Genomic DNA, 14,665 nt, shown 5'->3' on the forward strand with positions numbered 1-14,665 from the left:
CTCAGTCACCGTCGATTGGCTTCAAAAGTGACCCCTGAGAATCGTCACGACTCGGGAATGCACGTCACGACACTAGTAATCCCTGCCCCTTCAACACCTCGATCACTGAGCAAGGTGCGCCGTCCCCGAAGGCGTTCTGTGCTCTGTGCCCGATATACACTTGGGGCATCTTATTGGCTCACTTGTCAAAACGCCAAAGCTAGTTTAGTTTTTATTGGTCGTAAATTTACTACCGGCCAGTACGTTTGAAATTCTCGTCTTGTTTATTCTCGTTTATTTTTTTTTTTTTTGACGTTTCATCCTTTCTCACCTATTGCAAATCCTTCCATACATTACAATGAACATGCCCCATTTCTGGAGGGGTAGGCAGAAACTCTACTATCCCTTTAATAAAATCCCTGCATGTTTTTTCCTTTCGCCTAAAACCCATTTTTTTTCTTTGTGAGTTAATATAAGTGGAAATCCAGTTTACAAAAATTACAATGAAAGTAATAAAAAAATTTAATTAGTAACGACAGCACCGCTTTACAGTTCCCGTATTCCCTGTTCGAAATCACAAGAACCAATAAAAAACAACCTTATGTACAATATTAGTTACTTAACTATATTCACAATTTTCAATATAGTAAAGTAATAGACGGACATACACTCGCATTAATAATATCAGTATGGAAACATTAATAATATAAGAAACGTTTGCACTTTCGACTACACACATAGAATATATTCAAAAGGGCAGACTTCACCGTCCTGTGCAACTAATAGACAACGGTTTACTCATAAATTTGCCAACAATAGCGCTTATGTTTGAGGGTAAGGCGGTATACGATAAACTTACGACCAGCCCTGCGTAAGCAAAATTTCAGACAAGCAAACGTTTTGTATATTATTTTACTTTACCACTACGGGTAAATGACCGCTCATTTTGGGTATATCGTGGAAAAATATGAAGATACTGTCGGCTTTCTCTCATGATTGGCATCCGCTTTCTTTCTGTCCTTGCTTCAGAAGAAGATTTATAAAAAATTCTTTTTGTTGAGATTAGGTGAATGGAATTCATGAAAAGGGAAGTCCAAAACGAACACACCTTATCCAAATCGGAAATAACCTAGTGCAAAAGTCAGGTCAAGTATGTCTATAGCCGACTAGCTTTCAGCATTCAGACCATCTAGCAAAAAACGTAAATCTATGTATGTATGTATGTAGATATATACCTAATCTGTAAGAAAATAATTCTTTGCTCTAATTTAGATATTTCTACAGAGCATACGTAGACAAAGAACTGTACAAACATTCTCAAACTTCACTCTGTTTAGTCTAGTCAGTAATTGAACCAATTTATATGAACACACGGACCAGAAAAGTTGTAAGCGCAGAAGATTGTTTTGCTCAACTCGCGTCCGCTGAATTGGCTTCGCGAAGAAAGCTGGAGTTTTAACTGCTCACCGCAGAGAATGGAGAAAACATAGGGACACACGGGCGACAAAAATGCGGAGCGAAAAAATATGAAGTTTGACTGGTAACACTAATTTTAAGAAGAAAAGCACACGCCATACCGCTCCAAAATTCATCTCTCCTCTAATGGGTCTACTGGAAGGGATTTCTTTTAAAATAAGTAGTGCGTTTGTACTAGAATTACTGTATTTAATGCTCCTGTATATAATTTTGTGTACATAAATAAATAAATAAGAAAACTAAGTTTAACTGCTCCACACGCAAAATGGACAAAAACATACGGAAGATACGGGCGACAATAACTCGAAGCAAAGACAGCTAGAATTGTAACTGCTTATCTCATAAAATGAAGAAAAACTGTTCGCGAAGCAAAATAAAATTCCGACTGATTATACAATTGTTGTAATTAATTGTTGTAATAAACAGTTTAATCATAAATTTCTTTTTCTTTTTTTTTTAAAGAAACTTTTTTCGGACCCCGTAACAGTACTCTGTGGTCGAGTTGCGATAGGTTTGATCTTGAGTCATTGTATGTTTTTGCAATCTCCTAAACTTATGAGTATTGGTCTGCGGAAGCAGGAACTGTTCAATGTACTGTACAACCGCCCGGGTTGAGAGGCATGCTTGTCTCAAGCACTTGTGTAGACTCCTATGTATGTTTGTAGTAAATAAGATTATATCATAGTTGGCTGTTCATTACAACCGTATGTATTACATGAAAGAAAAATATTACATGAAAAATGTTGACAGCGTTTAGTCGTTGGCTGTAATCGTTCGCTATCGTGCAATTTTCTATACTTTTTGGAATCAAGAATACAGAAGAATAATATTTCTTCAGATAAACCCTAGCTATCAACTTTCATTTTTCTTTCACATATAGAAGGACAGGGGAAACAGTCACAAGGCAGTGGATGATGTAATGATAAAATTCAATATCAGAGAGAGAGGGACTGATAAGAAGAAGCATTTAAAATTTAGAAGTGTATTTTCTCTACATGATGAAATTTCAAAATCTGCGGGGCAAGTCCATTCTCAATCAAAGCATTTTAGTCTTTTCAACACTGTTGGCTCTGACTACCCCGCAAAGGATATAGACGTGATTATATATATGTTCGTGTGCAGGGAAAGCATATACCTATTGGAATTTAATTTCTTGTCCATTAAATTCCAACTAATAATCGCGCCTTTTCGAACACGTTCAAGCACGACCTCACACGAGCAATATCCGGAGCCCGGGGTTCTCTTTACGGTACAATTAAAAGCACTTCGCGAGTTAGCTGCTGTCGCCGCCAGCTTCCGCTCTTTGACCTCTCGTCTTTATAATGGAAGCGTGTTACGAGAATATACCCGTATAGGTATATATTATGACATTTCAAAGCGTAGGTGGTGGAATCAATAAGGTGCCTATAAGTTTTGTATACTTCCTAAAACAGCCCTAACTACTAACGGGATATAGAAATCTATAAAGATAAATAAAAATGTTCACCAAAAAAAAATTATGTACATCAATAACTACATAGTATAAAACAAAGTCGCTTTCTCTGTCCCTATGTCCCTGTGTATGCTTTAATCTTTAAAACTACGCACCGGATTTTAATGCGGTTTTTTTTCAATAGATAGAGTGATTCAAGAGGAGGGTATATGTATAATAACATCCATTAAATAGGGGAGAAATACTGTTATTTTTGAGGTTTCTAATTTGATGTCGTTAATTATTAAAATTTGTTGCATTTTGAAAACAATAAAACCCAGAATACAATATTGCTCGCTTTATACCAATATATCGAGCAACGCTGCGAGCAAAACATATGGATGAAAAAAAAAACAGATACCTCTATACATTCCTTTTGAGCACCAAACCTGGCCATGCATTGTAAAATCCGCGCCATATACAGGATCGCGCCAAATTGGATCGATTTAATCCTTTTTCCGAACACCCTGTTTGTTTGCTGAGAACGGGAAACGTGGACAGCATGGATGTGAAAAAGAAGAAAAAAAAGTACGAAACACAGAGGTCTTCGTGACCCCTACCATTTGTTTCCATCACGTAAACAGGCTTATAAACTTGGGATTCTTCTTTTAGGCGACGGGCTAGCAACCTGTCACTATTTGAATCTCAATTCTGTCATTAAGCCAAACAGCTGAACGTGGCCTATCAGTGTTTTCGAGACTGTTGGCTCTGTCTACCCCGAAAGGGATATAGACAAACAGATTACAGTACTATTATCAATTATACATATTGAAGTAGACGCCTTATTTTGGAATGGCACGAAAATATTTGAACGGTTGAACCCAACAGAACCTGCCAGTTAGTTTAGAAACTCTTGTATCAAAGTAGTTTTAACTTAAGAAATATATTATTTCATTTGTCAATAACTTACCTAAAATTTTGCTCAAAACTGAAAGACTAGTAAATTGTACAAGCCAAGGAAATAAAGGCCAATGAACTTGGGATTCTACTTTGAGACAAGCGACTCGCAACCGGGCACTATCTGAATGTCAATTCAATCATTTAACATACATACATACATATGATCACGTCTTTATCCCTTGCGGGGTAGACAGAGCCAACAGTCTCGAAAACACTGATAGGCCACGTTCAGCTGTTTGGCTTAATGATAGAATTGAGATTCAAATAGTGACGGGTTGCTAGCCCATCGCCTAAAAGAAGAATCCCAAGTTTATAAGCCTATCCCTTAGTCGCCTTTTACGACATCCATGGGAACGAGATGGAGTGGTCCTATTCTTTTTTTTATTGGTGCCGGCAACCACACGGTCACGGTCAATCACTTAAGGCGGCCATTTTAAAGTGACTTTCCAGTATTTTAACGAGCTCGATAAGACTGAAAAGCCATGGAAAATAATACGGTTAGGATATTACGTGTAAATGTATAGATACTGGAACTAGCAGCACTAAACGAATACGCAAAACTCTCACTTATGAGAAACGAAACAAATGGTAGGGGTTATTTTACGGAAAATGCATCTCGTAATGAAAAATCCCTTATAGAGAAAACAACTGCAGTGTTCGTGTGACTTCGCGCTTGATGGCATGTCTATTATCCTTTTGTATCTATGTTTTTTTACGTAATGTCAATTAAGTTCTCAAACACGTGTAAGACCTTCCAAAGTTATGACTGAGAAAGTTTGTGTATTTGTTTACTTTTTCACGCAAAAACTACTACCTAAATGGATTTTCATGAAACTTTGCAGTTATATAGCTTAGAAATAGTGTATTGAGAAAAAATAAATAAAGAAAGGACAGCTTGTAATTTTAGAATCCGAAGCTTAGTGAATCTAAATGCAAAATTTCAATAAATTCGTGTTTGGATAGATCAGTCACTGATATGTATCTAACCGATGTACAGACTTTCTTAATAAATAAACAATAATAATAATTAATCGCGTCTATATCCCTTGCGGGTTAGACAGAGCCAACAGTCTTAAAAAGACTGAAAGGTCACGTCCAATTGTTACGTACGGCTTAATGATGGAATCGAATTTTAAATAAATAATCTCATCAGATTTTAGAAGTCTGATTTCAAACTATAACAATTATTTATTCAGATTTCACTACATTATTACAGTTTTCCTTCATTTGTTATTGAAGTATTCAATTTAATTTTCAAATCAAACAATGAGGTCGTCTTTCAAACCCTGAAAAGACCTAAATCTTAGAGGTCACAGGCCATTCCCAGGTACTAAATTAGACCCATTGCTTTTGCTGAATTAAGTAAACAATGAACCAAGTCCTTGCAGGAATTACTAGGGTTGCCAGATTAATTTACAATAAATAGTATAAGAAGATCTTAATATTTATAAAAATGTAACTCTTTATTTCATGGAAACATGTAAGAAAAATGTATATTTATCAAGTATAAGAATACAAAATTAAGACTTTTCATCACAGTTAACAATTCTATTGTCAAGCCAAACAGCTGGACGAGGCATATCAGTCTTTATAAGACTGTTGGCTCTGTCTATCCCGCAAGGGACATAGACGTGATTGTATGTATGTATCATAGTTACTTATAATGAAAAGAAATTAATAAGGTGATAGTTCATATTTTATTTAATTGATACTAGATATTAAATATCACTGTTTATGTATGGTTTTGATGCTAAAACAGTGTTTTTTTTTTAATTTTAAAATTACCTATACCTATTACATATTAATAACTGTTTTTATCACATATTGATTATATACATAAGTAATGTATTATGATTACATAAGTATTGGTTTTCCCAATAAAATGAAATACCTAATGAAGTGAAAATAGTAGAAAAGTACCTACTTTGAAGTGTTTAACAGTGTAGTTGGTAACCCTAGCAGTGTCGGCCATTTTGTGACTGAGATTTTTCTTTAGACAATGGAATCAGGCTAATGGAGTAAAGGAAATAATTTAAAAGAAATAATGCCAATTTCATTTGCATTTTAGCAACCCTTTTAAGTGTGATGAAAAAAGTTAAAGTGGCCATTTCTCGCTTTTTTTCTTTTTTTATCGCGTGTGTGGGCGGTTTCATTACTCAAATTCTTTGTTCAAATTCGTAACCATAATCCTTTCATGTACCTACCAATGGTACAGATGTTTCGCTAATATTGACCTTTTCCTTCTAAATTCAAATTCCTTAATAGGTACAGGCATGTACGTAAGAAAAAATTTCAAAATTCAAATTAAAAAAAAAATAGTTAATAATTTTTTTTTATAAAATAAATATAGATGAAAACATTATTTATTTAACTACTAACGCACTACCCGTACATACATATTCAGTTTGGTCCAAAGGTTCGACTGGCAGAGAAAGCCCTTGTGGTATTAAGTCCACCTGTTGCACATTTCACGTGCATTGAGTTTTAATAAACAAGTAGGTAATATGGAATATAAGTAATGTGGAGAACTTAATTTGTGCGAGAGAGCTACAGCCACGTGAAATAGCTAGTTTGTTATAAATAAACAAAACATAACTATTTCCCCGGGGCACTTACATGCGATGCATCATAAAACACATCAATATTAATGCTATTACTAGATCATTCGATATGTATTGCCCGCCATATTTAATTTACCTTGCATAAACCAATAAATCACCGATATGACAGAGAATAAGCTGTTATAATTTTAATTTCATATTTTCTGCTTTTTTAATTCTATTAACTCAAAAAGACTTGATTATCATATTCCAGGATCTGGTAACACGAAGTGGCTTCTGTCAAAGAAAGCTTCCCGTGGGTTTCTCTCTTAATCATGGTTGTTGCACTATGTGTATAGAGTCCGTATAGTACCGACGAGCATGCATGAAGTGAATTATGAATATGAATGAAGCGAAAGAATCATGCAGGGATCGTGGCAAGTGGAAAGGTGTAGTCTTTGCCTACCCCTCCGGGAAAGAGGCGTATGTATGCTTTTTCTTCTGCGCGTGCGTGCTAAGGGGGCACCGGTACTAAGGCCATAAACTTTTATTAACCACTTGACCACGGCAACACATAAAAATCTAAAATAAATAATTATTCTCATCCGATGGCTTTCGAGGAAACAAGTAAAATTTAATTCACCAACTGCACAGTGCTTTGACAACGTTCATTATAAATTTCGGACTAACGAAACAAGTTTTTCATTTAAATTTAATAGGTTGCATAGAAATAACTTTGTGGAACTAGATTTTAGGCACTGACAAAATAAAGGTTGTATTTGTTTTGTTTTTATTCAGCTTTATGCTTTAAATAAATCTTTATGTGTGTGTTTATAAGTATCTGGTAACACGAAGTGGCTTCTGTCAAAGAAAGCTTCCCGTGGGTTTCTCTCTTAATCATGGTTGTTGCACTATGTGTATAGAGTCGCCTGATCCACATAAATAAATGGAGTATTTATTTTAAATGTTAAAGTGTTTACAACACAAACGTGAAACTTAAAGATATACACATTCAGTTTCATGAATGTCATTCAGTTTCATGAATGTGCACGTTTTCAACATTTTTCCCTAAAGCCGTGACAGCATCTTTTAGTACTTACACTGTAGCCAGAAAGAATCATTAGTACGTGGTCGCTGTAAATTAAAACCTGTGCATCATTATTTGTTTTTTTTTTTTATTGTTTTGAGTCGGGCACAGGTCTACCACTAATGTTTTTTAAACAAATATGAAGCCTTATCTCTGTATTATAGATGTGGCAGACAACTCCCAGTGGAGCGATTCTATAGACGGACGTGTATTGGCATAATCGAATGGTCAATTTTATTAAAGAGGAATTCCCTAGTTACCTTCGATACAGAACTTTGAATGAAACCATTTCTAACTTCTTCATCGCTTTTGATATGTTTGTTATATTAGAAATATTATTACTTAGAACAAATATATGTAGAAGGATAGAAACGAGAATGGTTTAACATTGATAATTAACTGTACTGAGATATCCAATTTTTTTTTATCACTAAAAGTTTATACTTTTTCTTAAATGGTTTGGCCATGTCGAGAGGATGAATGAAAGCAGGTTGACTAAGAAAATATACAAAGGAAGTGTGAATGTACTGTTGGAGTGGGAAGGTCTAGACGAACGTACCTTGATCGACTAGTAAAAGGTTAGGTCAAGAGTAACCGAAACCGACGAGCATGCATGAAGTGAATTATGAATATGAATGAAGCGAAAGAATCATGCAGGGATCGTGGCAAGTGGAAAGGTGTAGTCTTTGCCTACCCCTCCGGGAAAGAGGCGTATGTATGCTTTTTCTTCTGCGCGTGCGTGCTAAGGGGGCACCGGTACTAAGGCCATAAACTTTTATTAACCACTTGACCACGGCAACACATAAAAATCTAAAATAAATAATTATTCTCATCCGATGGCTTTCGAGGAAACAAGTAAAATTTAATTCACCAACTGCACAGTGCTTTGACAACGTTCATTATAAATTTCGGACTAACGAAACAAGTTTTTCATTTAAATTTAATAGGTTGCATAGAAATAACTTTGTGGAACTAGATTTTAGGCACTGACAAAATAAAGGTTGTATTTGTTTTGTTTTTATTCAGCTTTATGCTTTAAATAAATCTTTATGTGTGTGTTTATAAGTATATTGAGATTTTAAAAATCTGTTTGCTATTATTTCATGGTCGACTGCAGCATTTGATAATAACGTACTGGAAAATTGAGTCATAAAGTGAAGCCATTTAAGTGTCGTAATTATTTTATAAATAGACAAGTTAGTTTTCTTTTGAACGAATAATCTGGAAAATCACTAGACTGATTATGAAAAAATTCGGCAAAAAGATAAACTAGAGAAAAGATGTCTATAAGATTATGAGTGGCTCTTTAATTGTTTTAAATCTTCACGCAAACAAATCTCGTTAAGCAGACAAAAAATAGTCAGCAAATAACATACCGTTTTCTTAAACCGGCCTCGCCGTACGCACTTAATCCGAATTGCCTCTTAACCCTCCAAGCTAAGCGTTAGCAGCTATTACTTAACCCTCAAAAACTCACAAACCACGAGACGACCCAATCCTACTATTTCACCTACGGCAGTAACCGTAATCAACTCTTCTAGCACATTACCAACTTAAAATTCACTTCTGAAAACAATTTTTGATCTAAACCGAACTTTATTTCATTGCAATAAGGTTTTACGAAAATTGGTGAAATGAAATGCTAGTGATTGTCTTCGATAGTCTTTGCTTGCTACGGTAGGGTGTAAAAAAAGCCATAAAACTTTACAACCACCTAAGTCTTGAAGTTTAAGCAGTGAACCTAAATCGGTAAGAACCAAAATGTTAAGTAACCTTTCTTAGGTTATCTGATAAATTTCACGGCTTCTGTGGTGGTCTGAAATTGACTGAAAGCGAAGAAAATCATAGTGTATGCCGGCTTTATAATTAAGTGAACACTCTAAGATACCAGCACGTATAATGATTATATTCTCTTTCTTGCCAGCTGTTTCGCTTCCCGCACTGATTGTTACGAGTAAAGAAACCGATAAAAAATGACGTCTCTATTTCTACCAAAAACTCAGTAGGTGCTTTAAATCTGTATTTTTTTTTTACTCTTTGACTACAGGGTGGATAGCCAGAGAATGCTTTATGTAATGAAATTGCAATTAAGCTACTTAATTTTAAAACAATCTTTTGAGTGTAAACCCCGGTAAAGAAAACAAAAGGACAGTTTAAAACGTCATATATTTAGTAAAACAAACTCATTTACAAATTTCGTATAGCGCCATCTATTAAGACGCAGAAGAAAAACAAAAGAATTTAGGAAAGGTTGGTTTCGGAAAAGTGAAAAACCTAACATTTCTTGAATAATTTGGGAAAAATCCCACAGATGGCGCTGCTAGTTATTTATTGCGGTAACAATATAGGTAGGTACAGCAAATAAATAAAACACAGAAGATACATCCAGGTTTTCTGAAACATACATTTCATAAAGCTGATAATTATAAGGCAATGCTACTCTTTTGATAACAAGCAACTTTTACTGAATGATTGAAAAAAAAATATGAATGTGGGTAAAGCGAAAGATGAACACAGGCTAATTAAATAATCCCTTGAGTAAAAGAGATGTTAACTTAGGTAAATCTTAGCAGTAGGTATACTCTTATGAGTATTAGTTTAAACTATCTAAAATAAATTAAATTGCATTAATCTTATATGGAATGATTTTAGAATAAAAAATATTAAGATTACTGTGATATAGTTTTTAAATGACACAGTAATCTGAATATTCACATATTTTTACATTTTTATGTCTTATTTGATTGTTCTTATAGTCCTAAAGGTACAAAACAAGACCCCATGGTAACTTTTTAAAGGTGACCCGAGAAGTAATTATCTTTGCCTTTAAGGGAAGAACTAAGTAGTTATAGTTATGCTAGAATAGAAAAAAGATATTGTAATAGTGATTTTAATACATACGGCATCTGTTTTCTTTCCCGTCTTACAATAAAAACACCATTCATTAAAATTAGCTTGTTCTTCCTGTCTAAATAACTTTCCATTTGTCCATATGTCAAACCTTATTCCTATAAAATTCCACGGCTTAAATCTTAAAAAATTACACATCATCTTAGTACAGTCTCCTAAGAAGCGCGTACGCAGCCGCTGAAGTCATAAGCAGTGTAGTAGAATCCAAATTTTGATGTCCTTTTGATGATTCACTGCATTTCTCTTCACTATTATTGAACGTGGTGAAGATGGTGTCTTGAAGATCATATTTGGCGATCGCTTGGTCGATTTTCATGGCGTCACTAGCTTTTATTATCGGTGAGCGTGTCATTTTCCAAATTTCATCTGAAATAATTGACATAAGTATGTTCTTAACATTCCCTTGTCGTAAGCTGATATCAATCGTTTTCGAAATATAATAAGAACGACGCTAACTTAGGATAACGATTTCGGATAATAAGATTGCGAAAGTAACCTCTTTGTATTTAAATTGTATTTTTAAAGATGCAAAAAGCGCGCTACTGGCCACTTACAAAAAAATATTTATCTCATGGCACGCTCATTAAATATAAGAAAAAAAATGAAAATATTCTTAATTTCGAATCTAATTTATTTGTACTATCTCTCAAATTCTTTAAATGACAAGAAAAATAGAGCTACACAGGTTTAATATAAAAACCAATGTCTTCCAGTCAAAAGGAAAAAAGAACTAAAATAAAAACCTAGACCGACGAGTGGCTATTTCTGAAGTCTGTCTTTCGGCTAAAACCGACAAAATTTATAATCTATCAATTAACAAAAAAAAAAACGATGAATTAATTTGTTTCAAAGCAAAATCACGCGGTTTTCCGAGCCATTGCCCGAGGCCTCCAGTGAACCAACAAATTGACTGCTACTACCGCCATATGCCAAAAAAAGTTAATGTTTGTACGCATTTTTAAACGTCTGCCTTTTGGTGTCTATATACAATGTTGACTGTATGTTTGAATTATACTATTATCTACTCGTGATTATAGTCTCTTAGTACTTCTTTTAGGCGATGGGCTGGCAACCTGTTACTATTTGAATCTCAATTCTATCATTAAGCCAAACAGCTGAACGTGGCCTATCAGTCTTTTTGAGACTGTTGACTCTGTCTACCCCACAAGGGATATAGACGTGCCCATATGTATGTATGTAGTTCAATAAACAGCTTTACTTGTACAGCTGACCTGGACTAAATCTAACTCATCTCATTGTTGAAATTTTTTCTCTATCAAATTTTTTCTTATTTTCTTGATATTGGTAGGTTTCTCTCTACCTATCCATCCATACTTCCATACTTTTATTGAAAAGAGAGAAGATTTTTCAATATTTAATATATTTTGTATTTAAGTTAGTTAAGAATAAACTCAAAAACTACTGAACTGTTTTAAAGGGTACATATTTTATGGAATTTGGCACGGAAACGGGCTAAAGGTTTAAAAGCTTAGATTATTTTGGCCGAATTTCTGTGTAATAGTGTACGCCCGATATTTTTTATATTTTTTGTTGTAAAATAGTTGTGGTTCTTCTGAAAACAAACTTCTTCTAAATTTTCCTAATGAGCGATACGAGCAATATAATATTGAGTGTATCGTAAAAAATTAATGTTGAGAAAGGGAAATTTCATTACGCCTGTTGTTCGGCACTTCAGAATAAAATTACTCCATGTCTTCCCCTTGCATGTCGTAAAAGACGACTAAGGGCTTTGGATTCCTCTTATAGGAAATGGACTTGCAACCTGTCACTATTTAAATCTCAATTCCTTCATAAAGGCGAACAGCTAAAAGTGGCCTTGCAGTATTATCACGACTACTGGCTCTGTTCAGCCCGCAAGGGATATAGACGTTACTATATGTGTGCATGTAATGTTAACAAAGGGAAATTTCATTATTTAATTGTAGTACTTGTAGAGGCGTGATTTTATGTATGTATGTATGTACGAGTATGTACTTACAAACGCTACTGTTGCCGTCTTCGTAATCTTCACAAGAGAACATGACTGCGTAATGCTGGTAGTCCACGTCAAGAAATTTGTACGTCTCTGATTTACCATCTGTAAAGTTTTACCGTACAATTACTTCACGCAGAAACAATCAGAGACTGAATCTTTCCACTTATCCCTGCATACTTCTTACGCTTCATCCACGCTCATAGCTCTCTCTACGCAAGGTGGCGGTTTTGGGTACTCTTGACCTTATCTTTAACCATGATGTCCCTGATTTGATCAAGATACGCTCGTCTAGGCCTTCCCACTCAAACGTTCCATACATACTCTTCTTGTTTACAACAACAAGTACTGTTTATATTTTTTTTGCAATAGGTAAGTAAATGTGTTAGCGGTATTTACTTGTTGCGAAAAAAATAATCTATGGTCTACCTTTTAGAAATACGGTAGACCATAGACGTAGAAAAGAAGGCAGGCGGAGTGTGACTTGAAAAAAAAAGTGAAGCATCGTAATGTACGTACGCATATGTGTGTAATGGCGGCCGACTGTCACACTATTGGTGAGCCGACCGGCTTAGTATTTGTGCTTCGTTTTTCAGTATTGTAAGACTCCGTCCGCCTTTTTCCTACGTTTATGCGGTAGACATTACTAGTCACATATTTATACCTTACGTAGTATACAGGACTAATTGTCAGAAGTCTCGATGGCGAGGTTTAGCTGAATGGCTTAATCGATAGTTTATTTAGATTGAGCCATTCAACAATTTCCCTTAGTTGACTTTTAGAAAAGAAGAATAAGCCTACTCTTTCTCTTTCCCAAGGATGTCGTAAAAGGTGACTAAGGGATAGACTTATAAACTTGGGATTCTTCTTTTAGGCGATGACGATGAGGCTAGCAACCTGTCACTTTTTGAATCTTAATTCTATCATTAAGCCAAATAGCTGAACGTGGCCATTTAGTCTTCAAGACTGTTGGCTGTATGTATGAGAGCAAAAAATGAGATCAGCATTAATTTACCTGAATACGTTATTATCAGTAGATCTCCACTGCTATTACTGTTAGGGTCACTGGTTATCGACACTGTTCCATTGTAGAAGTCAGTCATGTTGTTCTTCGCCCAGCTTATGGACACATCTGTGTAATTGCTATGGTTGAAAGTGAGGGACGCGCATGCGCCTTCAATGTTCAGATGGTCAGCCGCCATGGCCGCTATGTACCATTTTCCGTCAAGCTGTAATATAGTAAGTTCTTTTTTTAGTAAGATTACGATAGAAATATTTTCTTCCTCCAAGTTACATCTTCATCGCTCTGGAGAAGAGACTGTGGTGTGCCTTTGGATTATGTTCCTGGTTTGGCTGAATCTGGATTTAACCCAAAGAAACATCCGTCCAGTCTATTCTTATTCAATTATGTCTTTTATCAAGTCTTTGTCCTAATAGTCCAATGGGACTAGTGACACTAACAAAATCGTCCCAATTGTCCCACCATGGGTCTGCTTGATGGGACCAATACAATAGACTGCACCCATCTGACCTTCACAACTTTTACAAGGGGGAACCTTACCTATATTCGATGATTGTTGCAGATCCATACCTGAATGTCTGCTAACTATATTTTTTACTCTACGTTAAAGCATCGGTTAGCGCTCAAACTGATGTAAATTACTAAGAAAATCTTGGGAAACGCTTTTTTATCCCAATACAGAATCGTAGTCATAAACTGACGCCTCGAGAGATGTGGACAGTTTTACCACCAGGATGATGATGAAAATTGATCGTTACATACAGTTTCCATCAGAGAGACATGACCCCTATTTCATTTCATCAAAAAAAAATAGAAATTAGTCGTGAGAAGCGACTAAAGCAATATACACATTCATTAAGTGCAGCTTTGATCATGATACAATATGGGTTAGGTTCCTCTGCAAAGGTCAGACGGGACGTCGCTTTGTGTAAAATCCTTCTTATCCAGAATAATGATCACAATCCACAGAGGTGAGAATTCAACCGAAGTATAAAAAGACTGATAGATTTTTACACTAGGAACGGAACTTACTTCTTTCCAATCCAATTCCATCGGTTCGACTACCGGACATGTTGTGTTTAGCACTACAGATTGCACAAACCTTGCACAGAGTAACAATAAAATTGGTTTTAGAAACATCACTTCCTTATTAAGATTCAAATGTTTCGGAAAATAAGAACACTACAAATTTAAAAAAGAGCCTTTTTAAAAAAAATTGGAATCTTTGTTTTTTTTTATTTAGGATTATTGCAACCACAATATATATTTTTTTTGCCAATATTGTCTT

General features: G+C 35.1%; 1 protein-coding gene across 1 annotated transcript; it reads right to left on the bottom strand.

The window, feature by feature from the left end:
• Positions 1–10,505: 10,505 nt before the first annotated feature.
• LOC106136156 (insecticyanin-A-like) lies at positions 10,506–14,517 on the bottom strand. Its single transcript, XM_013336616.2, has 4 exons — positions 14,410–14,517; positions 13,372–13,585; positions 12,363–12,461; positions 10,506–10,729 (listed from the first exon to the last, which is right to left on the bottom strand). Exons 1-4 carry the CDS (start codon positions 14,515–14,517, stop codon positions 10,506–10,508), a joined length of 645 nt encoding a protein of 214 aa, XP_013192070.2.
• Positions 14,518–14,665: the final 148 nt, after the last annotated feature.

Source organism: Amyelois transitella, chromosome 18, assembly GCF_032362555.1.
Source record: "Amyelois transitella isolate CPQ chromosome 18, ilAmyTran1.1, whole genome shotgun sequence".
Taxonomy (NCBI): domain Eukaryota; kingdom Metazoa; phylum Arthropoda; class Insecta; order Lepidoptera; family Pyralidae; genus Amyelois; species Amyelois transitella.

Bases quoted from the DNA above. Each gene is read 5' to 3' on its own strand.
- LOC106136156 (XM_013336616.2), bottom strand. From the start codon at position 14,517: ATGTTTCTAAAACCAATTTTATTGTTACTCTGTGCAAGGTTTGTGCAA. The intron at 12,462-13,371 runs GTAAATTAATGC...AAAACTTTACAG, and splicing joins ACTGATAATAACGTATTCAG to ATGGTAAATCAGAGACGTAC. The intron at 10,730-12,362 runs GTAAGTACATAC...CAATTATTTCAG, and splicing joins AGACGGCAACAGTAGCGTTT to ATGAAATTTGGAAAATGACA.